Source organism: Hyperoodon ampullatus, assembly GCF_949752795.1.
Source record: "Hyperoodon ampullatus genome assembly, chromosome: 12".
Classification (NCBI taxonomy): Eukaryota; Metazoa; Chordata; class Mammalia; order Artiodactyla; family Ziphiidae; genus Hyperoodon; species Hyperoodon ampullatus.
This window is the reverse complement of record NC_136925.1, coordinates 31,451,273-31,476,310: the sequence shown is the minus strand read 5'-3', so window position 1 is coordinate 31,476,310 and position 25,038 is coordinate 31,451,273. Positions and strand designations below refer to the sequence as shown.

Genomic DNA, 25,038 nt, shown 5'->3' with positions numbered 1-25,038 from the left:
GCTCGAGGGCTCCTTAGTTGTGGCATGCAAACTCTTAGTTGTGGCATGCATGTGGGATCTAGTTCCTGGACCAGGGGTCGAACCCAGGCCCACTGCATTGGGAACTCGGAGTCTTAACCACTGTGCCACCAGGGAAGTCCCTCATTCACGCTCACCTTTTTGCTTCCTTTATTCCTTCATGTTGCTAACTAGTATTGATGTGCTGAGCTTTCTTGTGTTTTGTCCATGAACAAATTACACACACACACACAATATATATATATATTCCTAGTTTTGTGATATTCTGTGGTGTGTCATGTACCTTAAGGATGCCATCAAAGTCTCAAGATAAGTTGAAAGTTCAGGGACTTCCCTGGCAGTCCAGTGGTTAAGACTCCTCGCTTCCACTGCAGGGGGCACGGGTTCAGTCCCTGGTTGGCCTGGTCGGGGAACTAAGTTCCTGATTGCATGGCGGCACAGCCAAAAAAAAAGATGAAAGTTCAGTATGCTATAGTATTCTGGGTATGTTCTTCAGTATTATCTTCTAATTTACTAATTTACCCTTCAACTGTGTATAGTTTAGAGTTTATCCTATTTTTTGTATTTTTATATCTGTAGTTTTATTTTCTTATTTCTAATATTTTAATTTGCTATCTTATATCTACATGTTCTTATTTAAATGTTTTTCTATTTTTTGTAGTATCTGGGCTTTTATTGGCAGTTATGCCTTTATTTTATGTTTTTGGACATTCTCAACATATTTATGGCAACACCTTTGGGACAGTTCTATACAATTTATTTGGAGTGAAGTAAATTCATTTCAGTTGTTTTTAACACTAGATTTCTTTATGTGTTTTATAATCCTGGATTGTAGCCTTCTTTGGAGTGAATTTTTTGTTCTTTCGCTCCTGTCTTCGACTCCTTTGCTTTCTCCCATCCCCTCCTTTCCTCATATCCACCTCCTCTTTCTGCCTAAAAATTTTAAATTTTATGATAGCCTCACCCCTTCCCTCCAGGCTGGCCTTGGAGATCCAGCTCTCTTAATGATTCAGTTACCATGCTCCCCTGGTTAGCAGATGGGAGAAGAGTCTGTAGAAGGTTTGGCTTAGGTTCAGGTCCCTAGGCTGTGCCTGTGTTCTGTTGTAGCCTTAGGTAACACTTGCCTAAGGGCTTCCTTTCAGGCTCTTGGTAAGATCAACCATCCTTAAACAATGATCCTGGCTCTGGTCTCTGTCTGAAGTACTTTTAGTTTTCTTTACCCTTCAGGGCTGAGCTCTTTCAGGCCTAGAGCCCGTCAAGTCTGTGTTTTAGTCTGCCTACAATTTCGTGTTCTAATATTTTTGTTCTGTGAGATTTTTTTTGTATTGAATCCCACTTAAGCCTTTTTTGTTTGTTTGTTTTCTCTTTTTATATTATGTTTGGAGCAGAGAGAGTTTTTGGATTATGAACAGACTGATTCATCTGCACCCAGAAGACATCTCCATGAAGTCTCTCTTGTTTTAAATTTCTTTGTCTTGGCAGTCTGTTCCTGTTTTATGAGTGTGTGTACATTTTCCTCTTAGAATTTGAGATTTCTGAAAGTTCTCAACTCTTTCCCACAGTAACACTTTTACTAAGGCACAGTTCCTGTGAATGTTTAGAGTTTCCCTTGTTTTGAATAGGGTGAATTTTTTCATATATTTAGTGATTTTTCTATGTTTATCCTTTAAGTTTGAAGGTCTCTTTTGGTATTTATTGGTAGCTCAGATAGACTCCATTAGAGATTCTATAAGTCATCATATGATTTGTTCCCCAGACCTAAGTAAAAGAAGAAAGAAAAAAATCTAGGTTTATTAAATTTTCTTCAGTGGTTTAGAAGGCAGTAAGTGCTTTGTGCATGGTTGAGATGGAGCTATAGGTAGAGACATGGTGGAGACAGTTTCTCCTTTGTTTGGGAACTATTTCTTCCTGTGTGTCTGCTTCGAAAGCCATCAACTATCTCCCCCTACCTGCCACCTGGCTGGTGAGGCTCTCTGAAGGATCCCCATTTCCCCTCCCAGTCTTTTTCCACTTCACAGACCTTTCCTGATACCTACAGCCTAAGTGTAGTGTCATGCAATTTCTGCCTTTATGAGTTCCAACTGGGGAGGCCCTAAGGGTGTTGGAATTTGTATCCATCTTGGTTTCTGTCCTCATCTCTGATCTAGGAGGTGGGCACTATCCACCACACGCAGAAAGGGAAGCCCACCAAGGGAGTAAGTGAAAGTGTTCTCTACATCATGCTGCTATTTGCTACTTCTTAGCAAGAGTGAGTAACTGAAATGATGGTTCCTGTTTCAGGCTAGATTCGCTAGTAGTTCAGAGAGTGTTTTAGCACCAGGGACTCATACTAGTACATTACTAGGATGAATATTCATCATGAGATAATGAGGAATAATGCTTAAAGTACTGGACTCAAGAATCAGAAGAACTGGATTTATGTCAGTGGCACTCAACTTGTTCTTCAGTTTTCTCAAGCGTAAAACGGAGTTCGTATTACAGTTGTCCCTTGATATCCACAGGGGATTGGTCCCAGGACACCTGAGGATACCAAAATCCATGGATGCTCAAGTCCCTTATATAAAATGGCGGAGTATGTATTTGTGAATTCCTTAACAGCATTGTTGTGTACATCAAATGAAATATGTGGTATATGTCGTAATAAGACCATTGTAAACTTGTACTACCATGAGATAGTCTTACTATTTTGTATTATTTTGACAAAATTCTTTCTTCATCTTAGAGTACTTTTTAAATTTAGTAATTGTTTGCATTTAAGGCAAAAATATTCATTTTAGCATTGAGTTAATTGCAGTAAATATTACTTTTTAAAGTTACTGAAATCAGCTAAACATTTGCTGTGATTTCTCCATGAATAACCCATTATCCTTTTATTTAATTAATACACAGGAAATCTGATTGTCAAATTCATAAAATGAAAACCTTTATAGAGATAACAGTTTATAGTTCTTTATACTAATATAAATAATCTCTTGCTTTTCTTTTGGTTATATAAGGTAGGAAGATAATAGATCACAGTAGCTTGGGTTTAAATACTGTTTTTTTACCTGCTGTGTGACCTTGCAAATTAAATAGTCCCTCTGAACCCTCATATATAAGCTAAAGAAAATAGTACATTCCAAGCTTGTTTCAGGATTATGTGAAGCTTAACATATGCACTGTACTTGGCATGTAGTAGTTGCTTAATAAGTGTTTAGCCGTATTATTCTCAGTGTACTGAAGATCTCATCCTAATTGGAACAGTAATCACATTTTGTCTTTCTATTTATAGAAAGAGGAGTAAATTGAATCTTTGAATATATGTTATTTCAAGGTGATTTTAAATAATAATAATATATTGTTGATAAAATGATTGTTCTTTTTTTCTTTCCTGTTTTGTTTTTAAATCATAGGGCCCCTGGATTTAAAAGTTTTCAACAACAGGACAGTCAGGAGCTTCTTCATTATCTGCTCGATGCAGTGAGGACAGAAGAAACAAAGGTCAGGTTTCTTTGTGTTTATCACATATTCTCTCTAAGAAGAGGGTACAAAACTGAAGGAATTTTTACCAAAATTTTAATGTACGGTTCAGAGTAATTTGATTTTTTTAAAAACTTCTATTTACTTTTCTCTTCCCCCCACTTTTTTGCCACTTCTACCAGAAGATTATTTTTTCACTCTTTCACAACTCTGTTACCCTTTATTAGTTAATGCCCTTTGGCTATAAATAACAGAAATTAATTAATACTAGCTTAAAAAAAGAAAAGGGAATCTAATAATCCAAATAAAGGGGGATATAGGACAGGAAGGTTCTCAGGAATCTGGAAAGTATTCTGCTTTTTCCCCCAGTTTCTATGGCTCTATAGATTTTCTTTACCCATCTCTCTCTGGACAGAGTAGTTTCTTTGCTTCCCTGTCTGAATGGTAGCACCTGACCACCATGGCTTGCTGCTTGTGAATCCCAATTCTAAATTCCCAAAAGAGAGAAGTCCTATTATCCCATGTTGGATTGCAGTCCACTCAGGAACCAGGAAATTGGGGTCCCAGCCTCCTGGATCAGGGACTGTTCCTGAGTAAAAAAGGTCTGGTTAGATTTCCCAAACAGGGTTTATTGTAATCCTGTCCCTTAATTGATTTGCTGTTGGTTGACTTTAATATTAAATTAGTTATATTCACCTTTTTTGGTGGGGTCCTATGCAAATAGTATACAATTTTTCAGAGAAACTACAAGATATTAAAGATGCAAGATATCAAATACACGGCACATATCCTCCACATCCTCCCTTTCTCTCTCATAGCAGACCCTGCTAATCATTCATAACAGTTCCACTGAGTCAGGGTTCAGTCTCAGAATCATTCTCAACATAGCACTCTGGGCAGCCCCTGCCAATCATAATTGTTAGTAACAGGTGAAATCCTGTTTTCTGTTCAAGGTGAATACCCTTCTTAATCTAAATATTAATGTGGTAGTAGAGCAACCAGGTGAAAATGAAGTGCTGATATGTTTGTGGTAGGTGTTTACTATGTTACTAGGCAGGGTGGACCCTCCTTTTTTTTTTTTTCTGTATGTTAATTGCTGTGAAGCGGATTTTATTTTATTTTTTAAATTTTTTATTTTTTTAACATCTTTATTGGAGTATAATTGCTTTACAATGGTGTGTTAGTTTCTGCTTTATAACACAGTGAATCAAGTATACATATACATATATCCCCATATCTCCTCCCTCTTGCATCTCCCTCCTATCCTCTCTATCCCACCCCTCTAGGTGGTCACAACCTCCTTTTTTTTTTTTTTTAAATTTATTTATTTATTTTGCTTTATAACAAATTTAATCACTTATACATATACATATGTTCCCATATCCCCTCCCTTTTGCGTCTCCCTCCCACCCTCCCTATCCCACCCCTCCAGGCGGTCACAAAGCACCGAGCTGATCTCCCTGTGCTATGCGGCTGCTTCCCACTAGCTATCTACCTTACGTTTGGTAGTGTATATATGTCCATGCCGCTCTTTCACTTTGTCACAGCTTACCCTTCCCCCTCCCCATATCCTCAAGTCCATTCTCTAGTAGGTCTGTGTCTTTATTCCTGTCTTACCCCTATGTTCTTCATGACATTTTTTTTTCTTAAATTCCATATATATGTGTCAGCATACAGTATTTCTCTTTCTGACTTACTTCACTCTGTATGACAGACTCTAGGTCCATCCACCTCATTACAAATAGCTCAATTTCATTTCTTTTTATGGCTGAGTAATATTCCATTGTATATATGTGCCACATCTTCTTTACCCATTCATCCGATGATGGACACTTAGGTTGTTTCCATTTCTGGGCTATTGTAAATAGGGCTGCTATGAACATTTTGGTACATGTCTCTTTTTCAATTATGGTTTTCTCAGGGTATATGCCCAGTAGTGGGATTGCTGGGTCATATGGTAGTTCTATTTGTAGTTTTTTAAGGAACCTCCATACCGTTCTCCATAGTGGCTGTACCAATTCACATTCCCACCAGCAGTGCAAGAGTGTTCCCTTTTTTCCACACCCTCTCCAGCATTTATTGTTTCTAGATTTTTTGATGATGGCCATTCTGACTGGTGTGAGATGATATCTCATTGTAGTTTTGATTTGCATTTCTCTAATGAGTAAAGATGTTGAGCATCCTTTCATGTGTTTGTTGGCAGTCTGTATATCTTCTGTGGAGAAATGTCTATTTAGGTCTTCTGCCCATTTTTGTTATTGAGCTGCATGAGCTGCTTATAAATTTTGGAGATTAATCCTTTGTCAGTTGCTTCATTTGCAAATATTTTCTCCCATTCTGAGGGTTGTCTTTTGGTCTTGTTTATGGTTTCCTTTGCTGTGCAAAAGCTTTGAGGTTTCATTAGGTCCCATGTGTTTATTTTTGTCTTTATTTCCATTTCTCTAGGAGGTGGGTCAAAAAGGAGCTTGCTGTGATTTATGTCATAGAGTGTTCTCCCTATGTTTTCCTCTAAGAGTTTGATAGTGTCTGGCCTTACATTTAGGTCTTTAATCCATTTTGGGCTTATTTTTGTGTATGGTGTTAGGGAGTGATCTAATCTCATACTTTTACATGTCCCTATCCAGTTTTCCCAGCACCACTTATTGAAGAGACTGTCCTTTCTGCACTGTACATTCCTGCCTCCTTTATCAAAGATAAGGTGACCATATGTCCGTGGGTTTATCTCTGGGCTTTCTATCCTGTTCCATTGATCTATCTTTCTGTTTTTGTGCCAGTACCATACTGTCTTGATTACTGTAGCTTTGTAGTATAGTCTGAAGTCAGGGAGCCTGATTCCTCCAGCTCCGTTTTTCGTTCTCAAGATTGCTTTGGCTATTCGGGGTCTTTTGTGTTTCCATACAAATTGTGAAATTTTTTGTTCTAGTTCTGTGAAAAATGCCAGTGGTAGTTTGATAGGGATTGCATTGAATCTGTAGATTGCTTTGGGTAGTAGAGTCATTTTCACAATGTTGATTCTTCCAATCCAAGAACATGGTACATCTCTCCATCTATTTGTATCATCTTTAATTTCTTTCATCAGTGTCTTATAATTTTCTGCATACAGGTCTTTTGTCTCCTTAGGTAGGTTTATTCCTAGATATTTTATTCTTTTTGTTGCAATGGTAAATGGGAGTGTTTCCTTGATTTCACTTTCAGATTTTTCATCATTAGTATATAGGAATGCCAGAGATTTCTGTGCATTAATTTTGTATCCTGCAACTTTACCAAATTCATTGATTAGCTCTAGTAGTTTTCTGGTAGCATCTTTAGGATTCTCTATGTATAGTATCATGTCATCTGCAAACAGTGACAGCTTTACTTCTTCTTTTCCGATTGGATTCCTTTTATTTCCTTTTCTTCTCTGATTGCTGTGGCTAAAACTTCCAAAACTATGTTGAATAAGAGTGGTGAGAGTGGGCAACCTTGTCTTGTTCCTGATCTTAGTGGAAATGGTTTCAGTTTTTCACCATTGAGGACGATGCTGGCTGTGGGTTTGTCATATATGGCCTTTATTATGTTGAGGAAAGTTCCCTCTATGCCTACTTTCTGCAGGGTTTTTATCATAAATGGGTGTTGAATTTTGTCGAAAGCTTTCTCTGCATCTATTGAGATGATCATATGGTTTTTCTCCTTCAATTTGTTAATATGGTGTATCACGTTGATTGATTTGCGTATATTGAAGAATCCTTGCATTCCTGGAATAAACCCCACTTGATCATGGTGTATGATCCTTTTAATGTGCTGTTGGATTCTGTTTGCTAGTATTTTGTTGAGGATTTTTGCATCTATGTTCATCAGTGATATTGGCCTGTAGTTTTCTTTCTTTGTGACATCCTTGTCTGGTTTTGGTATCAAGGTGATGGTGGCCTCGTAGAATGCATTTGGGAGTGTTCCTCCCTCTGCTATATTTTGGAAGAGTTTGAGAAGGATAGGTGTTAGCTCTTCTCTAAATGCTTGATAGAATTTGCCTGTGAAGCCATCTGGTCCTGGGCTTTTGTTTGTTGGAAGATTTTTAATCACAGTTTCAATTTCAGTGCTTGTGATTGGTCTGTTCATATTTTCTATTTCTTCCTGATTCAGTCTTGGCAGGTTGTGCATTTCTAATAATTTGTCCATTTCTTCCAGGTTGTCCATTTTATTGGCATAGAGTTGCTTGTAATAATCTCTCATGATCTTTTGTATTTCTGCAGTGTCAGTTGTTACTTCTCCTTTTTCATTTCTAATTCTATTGATTTGAGTCTTCTCCCTTTTTTTCTTGATGAGTCTGGCTAATGGTTTATCAATTTTGTTTATCTTCTCAAAGAACCAGCTTTTAGTTTTATTGATCTTTGCTATCGTTTCCTTCATTTCTTTTTCATTTATTCTGATCTGATTTTTATGATTTCTTTCCTTCTGCTAACTTTGGGATGTTTTTGTTCTTCTTTCTCTAATTGCTTTAGGTGCAAGGTTAGGTTGTTTATTCGAGATGTTTCCTGTTTCTTAAGGTGGGATTGTATTGCTATAAACTTCCCTCTTAGAACTGCTTTTGCTGCATCCCATAGGTTTTGGGTCGTCGTGTCTCCATTGTCATTTGTTTCTAGGTATTTTTAAATTTCCTCTTTGATTTCTTCAGTGATCACTTCGTTATTAAGTAGTGTATTGTTTAGCCTCCATGTGTTTGTATTTTTTACAGCTCTTTTCCTGTAATTGATATCTAGTCTCATAGCATTGTGGTCGGAAAAGATACTTGATACAATTTCAATTTTCTTAAATTTACCAAGGCTTGATTTGTGACCCAAGATATGATCTATCCTGGAGAATGTTCCATGAGCACTTGAGAAAAATGTGTATTCTGTTGTTTTTGGATGGAATGTCCTATAAATATCAATTAAGTCCATCTTGTTTAATGTATCACTTAAAGCTTGTGTTTCCTTATTTATTTTCATTTTGGATGATCTGTCCATTGGTGAAAGTGGGGTGTTAAAGTCCCCTACTATGATTGTGTTACTGTCGATTTCTCCTTTTATGGCTGTTAGTATTTGCCTTATGTATTGAGGTGCTCCTATGTTGGGTGCATAAATATTTACAATTGTTATATCTTCTTCTTGGATCGACCCCTTGATCATTATGTAGTGTCCTTCTTTGTCTCTTCTAGTAGTCTTTATTTTAAAGTCTATTTTGTCTGATATGAGAATTGCTACTCCAGCTTTCTTTTGGTTTCCATTTGCATGGAATATCTTTTTCCATCCCCTTACTTTCAGTCTGTATGTGTCTCTAGGTCTGAAGTGGGTCTCTTGTAGACAGCATATATATGGGTCTTGTTTTTGTATCCATTCAGCCAATCTGTGTCTTTTGGTGGGAGCATTTAGTCCATTTACATTTAAGGTAATTATCGATATGTATGTTCCTATTCCCATTTTCTTAACTGTTTTGGGTTCGTTATTGTAGGTCTTTTCCTTCTGTTGTGTTTCTTGCCTAGAGAAGTTCCTTTAGCATTTGTTGTAAAGCTGGTTTGGTGGTGCTGAACTCTCTCAGCTTTTGCTTGTCTGTAAACGTTTTAATTTCTCCATCAAATCTGAATGAGATCCTTGCTGGGTAGAGTAGTCTTGGTTGCAGGTTTTTCTCCTTCATCACTTTAATTATGTCCTGCCACTCCCTTCTGGCTTGTAGAGTTTCTGCTGAGAGATCAGCTGTTATCCTGATGGGGATTCCCTTGTGTGTTACTTGTTGTTTTTGCCTTGCTGCTTTTAATATGATTTCTTTGTGTTTAATTTTTGACAGTTTGATTAATATGTGTCTTGGCGTATTTCTCCTTGGATTTATTCTGTATGGGACTCTCTGTGCCTCCTGGACTTGATTAACTATTTCCTTTCCCATATTAGGGAAGTTTTCAACTATAATCTCTTCAAATATTTTCTCAGTCCCTTTCTTTTTCTCTTCTTCTTCTGGAACCCCTATAATTCGAATGTTGGTGCGTTTAATGTTGTCCCAGAGGTCTCTGAGACTGTCCTCTGTTCTTTTCATTCTTTTTTCTTTATTTTGCTCTGCAGCAGTTATTTCCACTATTTTATCTTCCACCTCACTTATCCGTTCTTCTGCCTCAGTTATTCTGCTATTGATCCCATCTAGAGTATTTTTTATTTCATTTATTGTGTTTTTAATCGATGCTTGATTCATCTTTAGTTCTTCTAGGTCCTTGTTAACTGTTTCTTGCATTTTGTCTATTCTATTTCCAAGATTTTGGATCTGGGAAATAGAATCTTGGATCATCTTTATCATCATTATTCTGAATTCTTTTTCAGGTAGACTGCCTATTACCTCTTCATTTGTTAGGTCTGGTGGGTTTTTATCTTGCTCCTTTTCCTGCTGTGTGTTTTTCTGTCTTCTCATTTTGCTTATGTTACTGTGTTTGGGGTCTCCTTTTTGCAGGCTGCAGGTTCGTAGTTCCCGTTGTTTTTGGTGTCTGTCCCCAGTGGCTAAGGTTGGTTTAGTGGGTTGTGTAGGCTTCCTGGTGGAGGGGACTGTGTTCTGGTGGATGAGGCTGGATCTTGTCTTTCTGGTGGGCAGGTCCACGTCTGGTGGTGTGTTTTGGGGTGTCTGCGGACTTTTTATGATTTTAGGCCACCTCTCTGCTAATGGGTGGCGTTGTGTTCCTGTCTTGCTCGTTGTTTGTCATAGGGTGTCCAGCACTGTAGCTTGCTGGTCGTTGAGTGAAGCTGGGTGCTGGTGTTGAGATGGAGATCTCTGGAAGATTTTCTCCGTTTGATATTATGTGGAGCTGGGAGGTTTCTTGTGTACCAGTGTCCTGAGGTTGGCTCTCCCACCTCAGAGGCACAGCACTGACTCCTGGCTCCTCAATTTGGGATGATTTGTTGTCTATTCATGTATTCCACAGATGCAGGGTACAACAAGTTGATTGTGGAGCTTTAATCCGCTGCTTCTGAGGCTGCTGGGAGAGGTTTCCCTTTCTCTTCTTTGTTCTCACAGCTCCTGGGTCTCAGCTTTGGATTTGGCCCCGCCTCTGCGTGTAGGTCGCCGGAGGGCGTCTGTTCTTCGCTCAGACAGGACAGGGTTAAAGGAGCAGCCTCTTCGGGGACTCTGGCTCTCTCAGGCCGGGCGGGAGGGGGGGCACGGAGTGCGGGGCGAGCCTGCAGCGGCAGAGGTCGGCGTGACGTTGCACCAGCCCGAGGCGCGCCGTGCGTTCTCCCAGGGAAGCCGCAGTGGATCCCGGGACCCCGGCAGTGGCAGGCTGCACAGGCTCCCGGAAGGGCGGTGTGGACAGTGACCTGCGCTCGCACACAGGCTTCTTGGCGGCGGCAGCAGCAGCCCCAGCGTCCCACGCCCGTCACTGGGCTCCGCGCTTTCAGTCGTGACTCGCGCCCATCTCTGGAGCCCCCTTAAGCAGTGCTCTTAATCCCCTCTCCTCGCGCACCAGGAAACCAAGAGGGAAGAAAAGTCTCTTGCCTCTTCGGCAGCTCCAGAGTTTTCCCGGACTCCCTCCTGGCTAGCTGTGGCACATTAGCCCCCTTCAGGCTGAGTTCTCGCCGCCAGCCCCAGTCCTCTCCCTGCGCTCTGACCGAAGCCCGAGCCTCAGCTTCCAGCGCCGCCTGCCCCGGCGGGCGAGCAGACAAGCCTCTCGGGCTGGTGAGTGCCGCTCGGCACCGCTCCTCTGTGCGGGAATCTCTCCGCTTTGCCCTACCCAGGTATGTGGGGAGTTTCTTGCCTTTTGGGAGGTCTGGGGTCTTCTTCCAGCGTTCAGTAGGTGTTCTGTAGGAGTTGTTCCACGTGTAGCTGTATTTCTGGTGTATCCGTGGGGAGGAAGGTGATCTCCGCGTCTTACTCTTCCGCCATCTTACCCGGAAGTCACAACCTCCTTTTTTTAAAAAAAAAAATTCTACTTTGTTTGAATTGTACATAACATTGTAGTGTTTCTTTACTCCTAATGGCCAGTTTTCAGTGAAGAGAGAGTTATGGTTATAATATTTTTTCGTAAATTATCATAAAGAATGAGTTAATTATACCCTCCTGCTACCAAACAGTGTATATTACAATCCTATCCTTAATTGGCTGTTGTTAGACTTTCATATTAAATTAGTTGAATTCAACTTCTGAAGGTGTCACTCTCTTTCTGCCATCTATTTTTATGTATTTTGATTATGAACCCTACTACCTTCTATTTAGATTTACGTCTATCATCTCTCTTAGATTGTGGTCTCCTCAAGGCATGGTATCCCATGTGCCTTGCACACAGTAGTGCTCAGTGAATGTTTGTTGAATATGTTGTCTGTGCTTACCCCCTGCGCCGCGCCCTGTTTTTTTTGTTGGCCATGCCTCATGGCTTGTTGTATCTTCGTTCCGAGACCAGGGATCAAACCTGTGCCCCTGGCAGTGAAAGCACCGAGTCCTAACCACTGGACCACCATGGAATTCCCTGTGCTTACCCTTTAAATGGACAGTATTTCTTGAGAATTTTTATTGGGAAGAAAACAGTCTCTTAAATGATTTATACTAGCTAGTTACTTGGGGATTTGCTGTTATTTTGAATATGTTATAATTTGAATAAACTGTTAAATTGACCGGGTAATTCTGCCTTATGTTTTACCTGTAATTTGTTTTGAAAAAAGTCAGTAAAGAGATTTGTAATTAGTTAAATAAGTTTGGGGACAATAACACAATCCCCCTGAGCTAATATTTGATCACATTTTCTTAGATCTAGAAACTGATATCAAGAATGGAGATTCAAACTTATGTCTTTCTGACCTCCAAACTAATTATCTAATTTTATCCAATACTGCTTATTAATTTTAATGCTTGGTCATCAGTGACTAGTATAAATAACCCATTTTTTAAGCTTGCTATTTAAAATTTAACCATAATTATTTCACTATTTGAAAAAAAGTATTAACTCTGATTTAATAACTCTGATATTATTGATACTCTTATTGAAGGGGTCAATGCAAGGTAGTAAGGTGGAAAGAGATGCTCTGTCTTTGTGTTATGAGTAGTAACTGCATTTTGACCTTCTGAGCCTACAGATGACATAGTAGTTACTTTAGGATTAATTCAAACCATCAGTTGCTAGAATAATTTTTTTTCCCCTATGATTTGCAAGATACATTTGCTACATGGTGGTCATGTATCATTGTAAATGGAATTAAAAGTCACTCTTTACAATGTTTTTCTCTGTTGATATTACAAATAAAACAATAAAATCTATCCCTATAATTTTTTTTTCTGTTTTACTTTTATTACCTGATGGCATTCTTTGTTACAATTAAATTATTCTTTTGTCATAATGATGCATTATGATGATTCACAGTATCTTGAAAACTCAGGCAGTATAGCAGGAAACATTGGTTTTTGAAAGCTCTTATCTTTCTTCCTTTATTTGAGGGTTTTAGATGGTGTGGCAGAATTAAAATGTCAAGTCCGTGGATCTATTCAGTCTCGTAAGCAAGGACAGTCGTGCCAGTCAGTTACAGTGAGTACCCAAGCAGGAGCTGCATTGTCTGTCCTGGGAACTCCACAGCTGTTAATCGGGCTGCTGTTGTAGTTTGTCTCTGCCATGTGTTTTTTGATTGAAGGAAGGCTACAGCGGTATGTCTGCCACCAGGCTCTTCTAGTGATGATTAAAAACTACTGACCTCTTTTCATATTGTTTCATTAGGGTCTTTTTCTTATGACTCTGAAGTTGAGGAATATAACTCGCTGAGTAGAGAGCTAAAGGGATCATTTGTGCAAAAATTCTAAATTTTTTATGTGTGAAATAAAATCAAATTCACAATAAGAACTTCTTTTATAGGCAGCCTTTTACCTTAGAAATATATGCTTCTTTACTTTTTTCCTTTTAATTTGAGCTATCTCTAAATTAATGATAATTACATTTGCATTATCAAAGATATATTGCTTTAATACATTACTGGGTAAGATTATTTTAAAGGTAGAATATCTCAGCTAACTTAAATTATGAGTGTTTGCATTATTCTTGAAAGAAGTTTAACATGGAGATTTGAACTAGTCGAACATGGGTACTGCTAAATGATTAATGTGCCGTGGTTGTTAGTCACTCCCTAACCAAAGTCTTTTTTTTTTTTTTTAAACCTAAATGGTTCAAAGCACAACAGTCAAAGGTTGGAGATGGACCTAAGCCTATTTATTTTATTCAGCTTGATGAACTACCTATTAACTAACTCTTTAACAGTTTATAGCAGAGAATATAAATTTGTGGCTAGGATAAAATAAAAAAGCAAAAGTCTAATAGTTTAGAAGTCAATAATTTAGGGCTTCCCTGGTGGCACAGTGGTTGGGAGTCCGCCTGCCGATGCAGGGGACACGGGTTCATGCCCCGGTCTGGGAGGATCCCACATGCCACGGAGCGGCTGGGCCCGTGAGCCATGGCCGCTGAGCCTGCGTGTCCGGAGCCTGTGCTCTGCAACGGGAGAGGCCACAGCAGTGAGAGGCCCGCGTACCGCAAAACAAACAAACAAACAAAAAACAAAAAAACTGGGTAGCAAGCACAAACCTATTGCCATTATTGGATGAAGCTTCCCCCAAAAAAGATGAGAGAATCTCTGAACATAGTCTGGCTTTGGCTTCCCAGAGTTTACAAGAACTCTTTCTGGGGAAGTCAGTAGGCAAGATCATGAATGTGTTCTGAGCCACGCCTGTCAAAGTCAATTGGCAGAGGTACAGAAGAGACCAGGTACTAGCTCTCTGATCCCAAAAGGTTGGAGACTGCTCTGTATTGTATTTTCTGCTTCTGAGTTCTCATGGCCCACCTCATGGCTGTCAGGTATAGGCCCGAGCAGAACAATTCTGAGGGGTAATGTGTATCCTCTGCTGATCCAGGCAGCAGGGCATGGAGGGGAGAATAACATTAGCAGCTCATTCTCTGTATGTTCTGTTCTCAGATTAAAAACATGGTAAAATGGCAGAAGAGATCTTGGTGTCAACAATACGTCCATATCCTAAGTGTCACTGCGCCGTTCTGGATTGGTTGCCTCCCACATTAGATGTGTAGGCATCATTCTGGAATTCTTCCTTATTGTGGTCCTGAAAATTCCCTTTGCCTCTCCTATGTGTTGGCCCTGCTGTTGCCTGTAAACCACATTATTGTCTTTCTTGGTTTATGCTCTCTTTTGGTGGTGTGTATATATATATTTTTTCCTTTCTTTTTTCAAAAAGTGGCATTTACTATATATGCCCCTTCCTTTTTATCAGGTAGGATATTGTAGCATTCTTTCCATATCAGAAAATAGGAAGTGTCCTTTTTTTTTTTAACCAATTCTAACCATTTCCTTATCGATTATCGCTTATATGTTGTTTCCAGTGTTTTTGCTTTTATGAACAATGCTATGATGAATAATGTATATATGTTATTTTGCATGTGTGTAAGTATATCTGTATAAATATAGAAACGAGATTGCATGTATGTGGAATTTTGATAGCTATTACCAAATTGTCCTCCATAGGCATACAATTTTCACTCTAGCCGCAACATAATGTATGGAGAGTGTTTTCCAATAACCTCACCAAAATACTGTTGTATCAACACCCCTCACCCCACTGTTAAAATGTGAATTAAAGAAGATTAAATTCATCCACTAAGTAGGACCATAATTAGTGTAAAAGATGATAATTTATTAGCTTAAATGTGTTTATTTTTGGAATATATATAGTTTTATTCTGAGAGTTTTTTGTGAGGTTGGATCTTTCCTAAAACACATGCAAGAGATGTGGAACCATAAACCTTATCATTTACTAAAAGCTGCTAATGACTTTAACACATGATTGTTATTGACAACTAAATTAAAATAAAACAACAATTAAGATTTGGGCTCTTCTTCTTGCTGTGGAGAATATTCTGGACTTTAGTCATCTATGTATATAAGTAAAATAATCTGCATGGAGGTCATAGTGACCAGTTTAATAGCTTCTTATATATTTATACTAAGATTTTCTTCATAGGTAAGAAATTTCCTATGGTCTATTTGTTACTTTTTATCCTAATTAAGGAGTAAATCATTTTAGGGACAGAGTAGGGGAGAGGGAGGGAGGGGGCAGGAGACCGGGAGAGATAGGGGAGAGAAGGGAAAAGGAGAACTTACTCTAAACCTATAAGCAAAATGAGACTAGGCTGCTTGCTTTTTGTCGACTGAGGAAAATGCTTTAAACCCAAGAGAGAACCTAAACTTGGGAATCTTGACTTTTGTTTGGGGGAGAATTCGGCATTAGAGCATTATTCATTAATGGAATTTTAGAACTAGAAGAAAGGACATATTTGATTTTTTTAAAAATTCAGTCATTTTATTTTACTAGGGAACTGAGATCCACTGTACCTTGCTGTTCGAAAGTCCTCCTCTTATTAAGAGGATGAGGCTTGAGTTGATTGGCACTAAAACCAGATTCTATTTACAGGAACATAAAATAATGCTTTGAAAGAATATATTCTAGTATAGATTCTTAATAAATTCTTATTACTTTGTTTTATAGCGAATACAAGCTGGCATTCTCAAAGCATTTAACAACCCAACTACTAAAACTGCTGATGATGAAACTAGAAAAAAAGTCAAAGGTATGTTGACTCTTTCACTATTAAAACTTTTTTCTAGAAGAAAATATTGTAAGTTTCTTTTCGGGGCAGGGAAAGGAACTGAGCATTATGTGAACTAACGGCCTTAAAAAGAGGGTGTACTTATTCCTGTGGCTTCAAGATAGTCTAATGAGTCATCGAAAGAAAATGTTAGAATCCATGTGAATTTTAAAAAGTAAAACTAATATCAAATATACAGATTGACACTGATGCCCTTAAGTGAAGTATCTTATGGGAGACTTGAAAGGTTGTTGAAAGTAGCAACCTCTCTTAGAAGTTCACTTTTATCACATTGTATCTTTTTGCAGTTGAAGTGTGCTTAGATAGGTGGATTTATGGATATTGTCTAGTCTTAACTAGACAAAATGCTTCAGTGCTCGAAAAATTCCTGCAAGGAAACTATTATTTATGAGAGTACTATTAAATCAAGCATACATGTCTACTTCTAATGTTGACTCTTCATCAGCCAAAATATGAGGCAGAAACAATGATTAACTAATCAAAGATGATAATTTACAGTGATCAGTATTTAAGTGTGGATTTATATCCCATGTTATTAACGATTTACCTTGTCTGGAAAGTATATTCTGCCTTGAGATAGTAACTAGTGGTAATGTGTAGTCATCATTTATAGAAAATGTTTAAAAATATTATTTGTATTTTACTCTCTTTTTTAACATCTGGTTTTTTTTGGTAGCATTATGTGTACATACTACACGTCTGTAATTTATAAACAAATATACATACATTATGATTGTGTATGACAAAACTTGATGTGCAGTTAAAGGTTCAAGATTTTGAAAAATACACACTCTCAAGTATACTTGTTCTCTTGTTTTCAGATAGTGCCATCTAGTGCATGTTTAGAATAACTGCTCATTTATTGCTTCACTTCTTTCCAGTTTTGTAATCTTAACCTATTTTCAATCCCTTGTACAATTTTTGTTAATGAAACATCTTAGTTTAACATAACTTCTAAATAGTTATCATCATAATTAATAAATATTTATTGATATATCCAGATAAAAGTCTGCTCCGTCATTCAGTGCTTCAAGTAATGTTCTAAAATGATTTAAAACGTTTGCATGAAATTTGAAGGTAGAGATCCAAAAAGGATAGAAAAAAAGTTTGAAAGAGGAGTGAATAGGTTTTTTGAATATGTTTTTCCCCATGGTTTACTATGGAAAATTTCAAACTTCCATTAGAGAGACTAGTATAATGAAGACCATGTACCTGTGTGCCCATCACCCCGCTTAAATTACATTCAATTCATGGTATATTATGTTTCATCTGTTCTCCCCCAACTACATATTATTTTGAAGCAAATCATAAGTATAATTTTCTTTTATTTATAAATATTTCCCAAAGAAAATAATTTAAACATTTTTATGTAACAGGAGTTACATATATAACTGAGTTATTAATTGCCATGTTAGTTCTTTATCCTATGCAGTGTTTACTTGTCTTTTACTACTCTGTTGTTGCCATAGTTATGGTCCTGGCATCTGTAGTCCTAAATCATAATCTCTTTTCCCATCCCTCTATCTACCTCTAGGATAGGCACAGAGGCTTTAAAGGGTTTAGTTGGAGCAGTTGAGTGTGGTATGAATAGTGGTTAATACTCTACTTATTTTACCTCCTAAGTTTAAGAACAGTTTGCTATTTCTTTGAGACTACAGTAGTTGATAGTCACATTTTCTCTGTGGAATTGTAAAGGAGAAACACATTATAACATCATATAGTGAAATATATTATTAAATATGGTCCTGGATATCTGCCTTATTCAGATTTCTTTTGATTCAATGGAAAAAAAAGGCTGTTACATTGTTAGGTTAATGGTTGACATGTTTTTTGCATTAAAAGTATTATTTTTACAGCATATGGAAGAGAAGGTGTGAAAATGAACTTCATAGATCGTATCTTTATTGGTGAATTAACTAGCACAGTCATGTGTGAAGAATGTGCAAATGTAGGTACTTTGGAATTCACTTCAACATGGAATAGATTATGGTCACACTGTTTTTATTGTTTTCTTTCACATGTAATCATCAGCAGTCATTTATTTTTATTTGTCACACATGACTACACGGTAGTTTGTAAGTCTTTTAAAAATATATCCTTCACTTCTAGAAAATAAACATAATGTATAATTTTTTTAAGTAAATGTGTTATCTAATTTTTCCTCTTGACTCACCTGTGAAGTTCATTTAGCCTATTTTAATATGCTGCAATGTGTTAGCTACTCATTTGGATTGAAAACGAAAGAGAAACTTCTGCGAAGAGAGTAACTATGTTAATATAATTATGCATTGCCCTAAATTGTAATCCCAAGAGAAATAATTTAATGTCATAACGTAATTTAGGCTGATCTACTTTTTTTTTTTTTTTTTTTTTGGTACGCGGGCCTCTCACTGCTGTGGCCTTTCCCGTGCGGAGCACAGGCTCAGCGGCCATGGCTCACGGGCCCAGCCTCTCCGCGGCATGTGGGATCTTCCCGTACTGGGGCATGAACCTATGTCCCCTGCATCGGCAGGCAGACTCTCAACCACTGCGCCACCAGGGAAGCCCCTGGCTGATCTACTTTTAAAGTTTACATTTATTTGACTTGTTGGAGTTGTTTTTAAGCAGACTTGACTCATCTTTGAATTTAGTGATAATTTTCATTTTGAATGCCATCTGTACTTTAATAACTTCTTAAAGAATGTATAAATTTTTATAGGTTTCCAGTTGCTTGGTAAGGAATATTTCTGAAAGCATGTGGTGTATGATAGGTTTCAACTTCTGTCAGATTTTAATCATAAAAGAGAGTCTATGTCCATCTTCCTGTCCCAGATTATGGAGTACCTTTCCCCTCTAGTTTTATAAAGTCAGGATTATATAATATCTCCTTCTAGCCTGTCATACTGAAGCACAGAATGTGTCATCATGATATTACGGTTGACTCTTGAACAACATGGGTTTAAACTGCAAGGGCCCACTAATACGCAAATTTTTTTCAATAAATGCTATCAATACTGCAGTACCACACAATCTGCATTTGGTTGAATCTGCAGATGCGGAACCCTGGATACTGAGCACCAACCGTAAAGTTATACTCTGATTTTTGACGGTTGGGTGGGATGGGGATCAGCATCCCTAAGCCCCACCTTGTTCAATGGTCAAACCCCATTTAAATTTTTAGTGTATTCAACATAGAAGTTGATTTCTTTTTCACAAGCTAGAGAGTATTTTTTAAAATAGAATTATCCTAAAGAATCTACAAAACACAGTCAAGCTCTCTGGCTTTTTTCATGGCTTTTTCTTAACATTTCATATTTTATTTATGTTATGGCCATAATTTCACCAAAAATATGTTTATATCTTCAGTTAATCAGTTTTATTAAACACAGTTTATTTTAAAGTTACTTTATGTATTACAGGTTAGTCATATTAACAGTATTATAAAATTCACCTGGGTTGCATTTATTGATGTTTTGGGATATCTTGTTTTGATTAACAATATGTGTTGCTATACCCAATTAAATTACTGTTTGTTCCAGGAACATTTTTTAACTTAAGATTTTAGTTGCCTGGGAAGTTTGATTTCTTTAAGACTTTACAAAACTACATTGTCTATATTAGAATTCTAACTGAAGTTCTTAATATGTTTTCTTTTTAAGATCTCCACAGTAAAAGATCCTTTTATTGATATTTCACTTCCTATAATAGAAGAAAGGGTAAGGAGAAAAAAACTTAAGTCTTTTTGTGAAGGGCATTTATAAATTCATACATTTAGGCATTTGTTGAGTATATTATCAGCTATCTGAGCATCATTACTTTTTATATACAGTAATTGAGTTTGTACAGTGTACGTGATATTGGAGTTTGTATGAATGCGTAAAGTATGATATAGTTCTTCTTTTATATATATATAAATTTATTTATTTATTTTTGGTTGTGTTGGGTCTTTGTTGCTGTACGCAGGCTTTCTCTAGTTGCGGCGAGCGGGGGCTACTCTTTATTTCAGTGCGCGGGCTTCTCATTGTGGTGGCTTCTTTTGTGGCGAAGCATGGGCTCTAGGTGTGCGGGCTTCAGTAGTTGTGGCACACGGGCTCAGGAGTTGTGGCGAAGCATGGGCTCTAGGTGTGCGGGCTTCAGTAGTTGTGGCACACGGGCTCAGGAGTTGTGGCTCGCGGGCTCTAGAGCACAGGCTCAGTAGTTGTGGCGCACGGGCTTAGTTGCTCCGCTGCATGTGGGATATTCCTGGATCAGAGCTCAAACCCGTTTCCCCTGCATTGGTAGGCGGATTCTCAACCGCTGTGCCACCAGGGAAGCCCCTATGATATAGTTCTTATTCTCAAGGAATTTAAACCTTTATGCTTCATATTTTGAGAATTAATGTTTAGGAAATAATATTTCAAATGAATTAGAAATTTTAAAAAGGAGATGATATCCAGAATTTATTTCCTAAAGAAGTTTTGTGTTATATATATGGTATCTAATAGGTTTCAAAACCTGTGCTTTGGGGAAGAATGAGTAAATACAGAAGTTTACAGGACACAGATAATGGTCAATACAGTGGCACTATTACTATAGAACATACTCAGCAACCTAGAGCCACCAAGAAGCATTCTTCATCTAAAGATAAGGTAAGATTATATGCATTTGTGAGACATCTGTTTTTTAAAACTTTTTATTAAAAAATATCTCAAAAGTACACAAAAGTAAGGAAGTATGACAAACTCCCATGTACCCATTTCTCAGCGTCATAATTATCATCTCACAGCTAACCATGTTTTATCTGTATCTATCCCACATTTTCCTCCTCACCATCCTAGATTATTTTGAAATAAATCCCAAATATATCATATACTTAAATGTATATCTCTAAAAGATGCTTTTTAAAGACATAACCATTGTATCATTACTGTACCTAAAATCTTTAAAACTTCTTAATAGCATAAACATCTAGTCATAATTAAAATTTCTGCAGTTGTCTCATAAAATACTTGTTTCTGCTTTTGAAAGCATATTTGAATTTAGGATCTAAAAAAGATCTATAGATTGCCATGTCTTTTAAAAGTCTTTTAATCCACAGATTCCACCTTTTTTTTTTTTCTATGCAATTTATTTGTTGAAGAAATCATATCATTTTTTTCAGCAGTCTCTCACATTCCCACATCAATAGTGTTTCATTTTGCATGTTATAGTAATTCAGTTTTCATGTTGTGGTAATTCATTTTGCATGCAGTAATGCATCTGCATGTTGTTAAGAGGTGCCTCTGTTCCTTTTGTTTCCTCTCTAAGGCAGTTAGGGCCTTATTAGGTTTAAGTTTGATTACTTATTTAATTTTTGGCAAGAAAACTTTTAAATGGTGGTGTATATTTCCATCAGGAGGTGCACATCATGTTTGATGTTTCTCTTTCGGTAATGTTATCCGTCATTGATGACCATTGTCTAGACCCATTATTTCTCTAGGGACATACCTGGTTGATGAATTATGCCGTATACATTTAAAGACATCAATCTGAATTTGCACCTCATTAAAAAAAAACTTTTTTACATATGATTTGTATTAACTTGGCAAATTGATGTATTACCAGATTTAACTTACTCTGTTAGAAGGTCCTTTAAGGGGCAAGACTACAGAGATTATGCAAAGGTTTACACTTGAAAAGCCTCCTTCATAGCACTGTTCTACCAAAGTCCTGTTCCCTCTCCATGAATAGGTAACCATGATTGTCGGTTTCTTGTGTAAAAGTTTATTTTTAAATTAAAGCTTTTTGTTAGCATATCTTCTGTTGATTGTAGTTTGGGTAGATTTAGGAAATGGATTTCAGAGGTACTAGAAATAGTATTTTAGAAATTGTCAGATGTTTAAATAAGACTTATTGGCATTTATTTTCAGTAAGGTCACAAGATTCTTTTCTCTGAAAACACTATCAACTTACAGAATCAACTAATTCATGGCAGAAAACGTACAAGAAAATTGTCATCTGGAGAAGATAAAGCTGTTGTCATATACGAGAAAAATGAAAACCTTGAAATGAATAGAGACTCTTCATTGTTTGCAAGCATCGTGAACACTGAGTCGACTCTGACTGAAAGCCCTACCGACGGCAGTGAAAAAGAAGCCCGCCTTTCTGAAAGTAGCGTTGATGCTGACAGTGAGGCTTCAGAGTCTGAAAGTGCTCCTAAGCAGACTTTGTTGTTGAGATCCAGCTGTGGATACTATGTGCACACAAATGGACACCTTCGCCATCTGTCAGAGAGTGAACCACTCACCAAGGAGGGTGACGGTGGTGATGCGGGAGCGGCTGAAGCTATTTCTGAACTTCATTTGAGCAGCACTGTAACTGGAGATAGGGATTTTGACAGAGAAAATCAGCCACTAAACGTTTCAAATAATTTGTGTTTTTCAGAGGGCAAGCATATGGTGTCTTACAGCCCCCCAAGTGCTTTTCAGACCCTTTCTCAGAGCTATATAACCACTTCTAAAGAATGTTCAATTCAGTCCTGTCTGTATCAGTTTACATCTATGGAATTACTAATGGGGAACAACAAGCTTCTGTGTGAGAACTGTACTGAAAAGAAACAGAAGTACCCAAAGGAAACCAGTTCTGCAGGTAAATATTTAGCTTAATTTTTTTAAAGTATTCATGGATTATCTGATAAACAGTGACTAGTGGGTTATAGATCCCACAAAGAGGAGCCTAAGAACCTTGTCTGCGTACTTTAGCTGCTTGGAGGCGGGGTTGTCTTATCATATTTGTACCTCAACACTGAAGACACTGACTGGGCAGAGTAAATTTTAAGTAGATTTTTGTTGAAATAAATTGAAGGACAGGAAGTATCCATCTCTGCCTCGAAAATGCAAATCCACATAATCTTATTTCAGGGAACTAGCTATCTGAAATCTCTCCAGAAAAAATTTCTGTAAAACTTAAAATTACAACACTAGTGAGATTAATGTTCTTCATAAATCCCATCAATCTAGTGTGAAGTCATATCATAATATATAAATTTGAAGATTTTAAGTAACTATGTTATAAAGCTAGCAATATAATAACTGTGTTTTGTTGACCAGAGAAAAGTAGAAAAGGGGAATTTGTCAAGTAAGAAATTTCTGGTGTACCTCTAGCCTTGATTAAATGGAGAGAACCACTCTGATTACTTAGTGACTAGTTGTTGCAAAATACAGGTTTTATTATTCAGGTATGATGAGTCTAACAGATAAGGAGATGATTGCCACTGAAAAGATAGTTTATTACTTATAGTTCCCAAGAGGAGGGGGCATGCTAAGCCACGCCACACAGGGCCACAAGGGGAAGCACCAGGTTGGTCAGGAGACAGAGAGAGCAAGGGGGAAAATGCAGGCAAGAGCCTTTATTGTGGTTTCTATGGGAAGGAATGAATGCGGCAGGATAGACAGGCTTAGGATTGACTAGTTTTGAAATTTTCAGTGGACTCTGCCGTTTAGGGGCTGTCCCTAGCTGTCTGGTACCTGGCTCTGGTGTGATTAGGGCAGGTGAATAGTGGCCTAGAGTTATTAGAGCTCAATAAAGGAGGTGGTTGGGATATGGACTTTGGATTGGTTGGTTTGCATATGAAAGGCACACTTAAGTTGTTTAGTATCTAGGAATTAGCTAGACCTGGGAAAGTCCCTTTCCAGCGTCAGCAAGGCTCCAGATGTCAAAGCATCAGAATAAAGACATAATTAATACATTAGTAATTAAAGAAATGTCTAGATGGGAGAGGAAGAAATGCCAGCTTACATTAATCCAAGTTAAATATGCAATTGGCCATATTCAAATACTATCACAAGTCTTTTCTAACAACCTCTTATTGAAATGACCCATCATTCCCATGATACATGATCTCTTTTCACTGCAATGAGTAATGACCCAGTTTTTTCAACTACAGGTGTGTTTCTGTTGTTCTTTGACTGGCGGGCGTTGACATAAGTCACTACTGGTCTATTTGCTTTCCAGTTTCCAAAGTTATGTTTCAAGTGTCACCGCCCCTATTCTTTCTCCTTATAAGTGTGTGCCTTAAAAAAAACTCCCTTTCATATTAGTGGAGTTTTGGGAACAAGTAGAGGCTTCCTGTAATCAGAGGTCTAATTTCTTTTTTAACATTTTTGAAAATGTGGTATGATGCTTCTATTTAAATGTTTACTGTATTATAGGGTAGATAATGTATAAGATGGAAATTTACAAGTAACTTTGTTATCTTGTATTTTATGCAGAAAAGAAAGCAGGAGGGGTTTATACTAATGCCAGGAAGCAATTGCTCATTTCTGCTGTTCCAGCTATCCTAATTCTCCATCTTAAAAGATTTCATCAGGTAAATTCCCTTTAGTAGCACTATACAAATTTTCATCATATGTTTTGCAGAGCCCTAAGTCTTGTAAATTACTGTCAAGGATTAGACAGTAATTTATTGAGTTTAAAAAAATTGTCATATGAGGGACTTCCCTGGTAGTCCAGTGGTTAAGACTCCGTGCTCCCAAGGCAGGGGGCCTGGGTTCCACCCCCGGTCAGGGAACTAAGAGCCCACATGCCGCAACTAAAGATCGCACGTGCCGCCGCAACAAAGACTTGGTGCAACCAAATAAATAAATAAATATTTTTTAAAAAATTTGTCATATAAGATTTAATTGCTTTTTCATCCATAATAGCTTACAAGACTTTTCTAAATAAGGTTGTTCAATTCACAATATTTGAAGATTTAGGTGGTCGGAACCTCAGTGGCATGCGTGCGTGTGCACGCGTGTGTGTGTGTGAATGGAAAATAAGATTTATTAAGAACCCTTAGAAGCAGAGAAATAACAAGGTGCACATAACTTTCTGAGCTTTCATTCCAATGAGAGTGGTACTTGGGCTGGGTGTGGTTGGCTGGGACCAACTGCAAAAAGGGCTTCAAGGTAGGCCCCACTCTTGTAGGACTAATGGGAGAGAACCTAAATATA

The 25,038-nt window shown here is 37.6% G+C and overlaps 1 protein-coding gene across 6 annotated transcripts in view; it reads left to right on the top strand.

Annotated features, from left to right (window-relative positions):
• Nucleotides 1-25,038, top strand: part of USP45 (ubiquitin specific peptidase 45) — a gene marked incomplete at both ends in the record, with an annotated part of 70,528 nt that overhangs the window by 39,207 nt on the left and 6,283 nt on the right. For 2 of the 6 annotated variants that reach the window (XM_079716814.1, XM_079716813.1), the window contains 7 exons: nucleotides 3,411-3,498; nucleotides 15,988-16,069; nucleotides 17,965-18,056; nucleotides 19,747-19,803; nucleotides 20,572-20,715; nucleotides 22,021-22,693; nucleotides 24,316-24,413. In XM_079716814.1, coding sequence (XP_079572940.1) covers nucleotides 3,411-3,498; nucleotides 15,988-16,069; nucleotides 17,965-18,056; nucleotides 19,747-19,803; nucleotides 20,572-20,715; nucleotides 22,021-22,693; nucleotides 24,316-24,413 — 1,234 coding nt within the window. Of the gene's footprint in view, nucleotides 1-3,410; nucleotides 3,499-15,987; nucleotides 16,070-17,964; nucleotides 18,057-19,746; nucleotides 19,804-20,571; nucleotides 20,716-22,020; nucleotides 22,694-24,315; nucleotides 24,414-25,038 lie in introns of those variants that run through there. The other 4 variants (XM_079716817.1, XM_079716816.1, XM_079716815.1 and 1 more) reach the window with 3 other exon arrangements.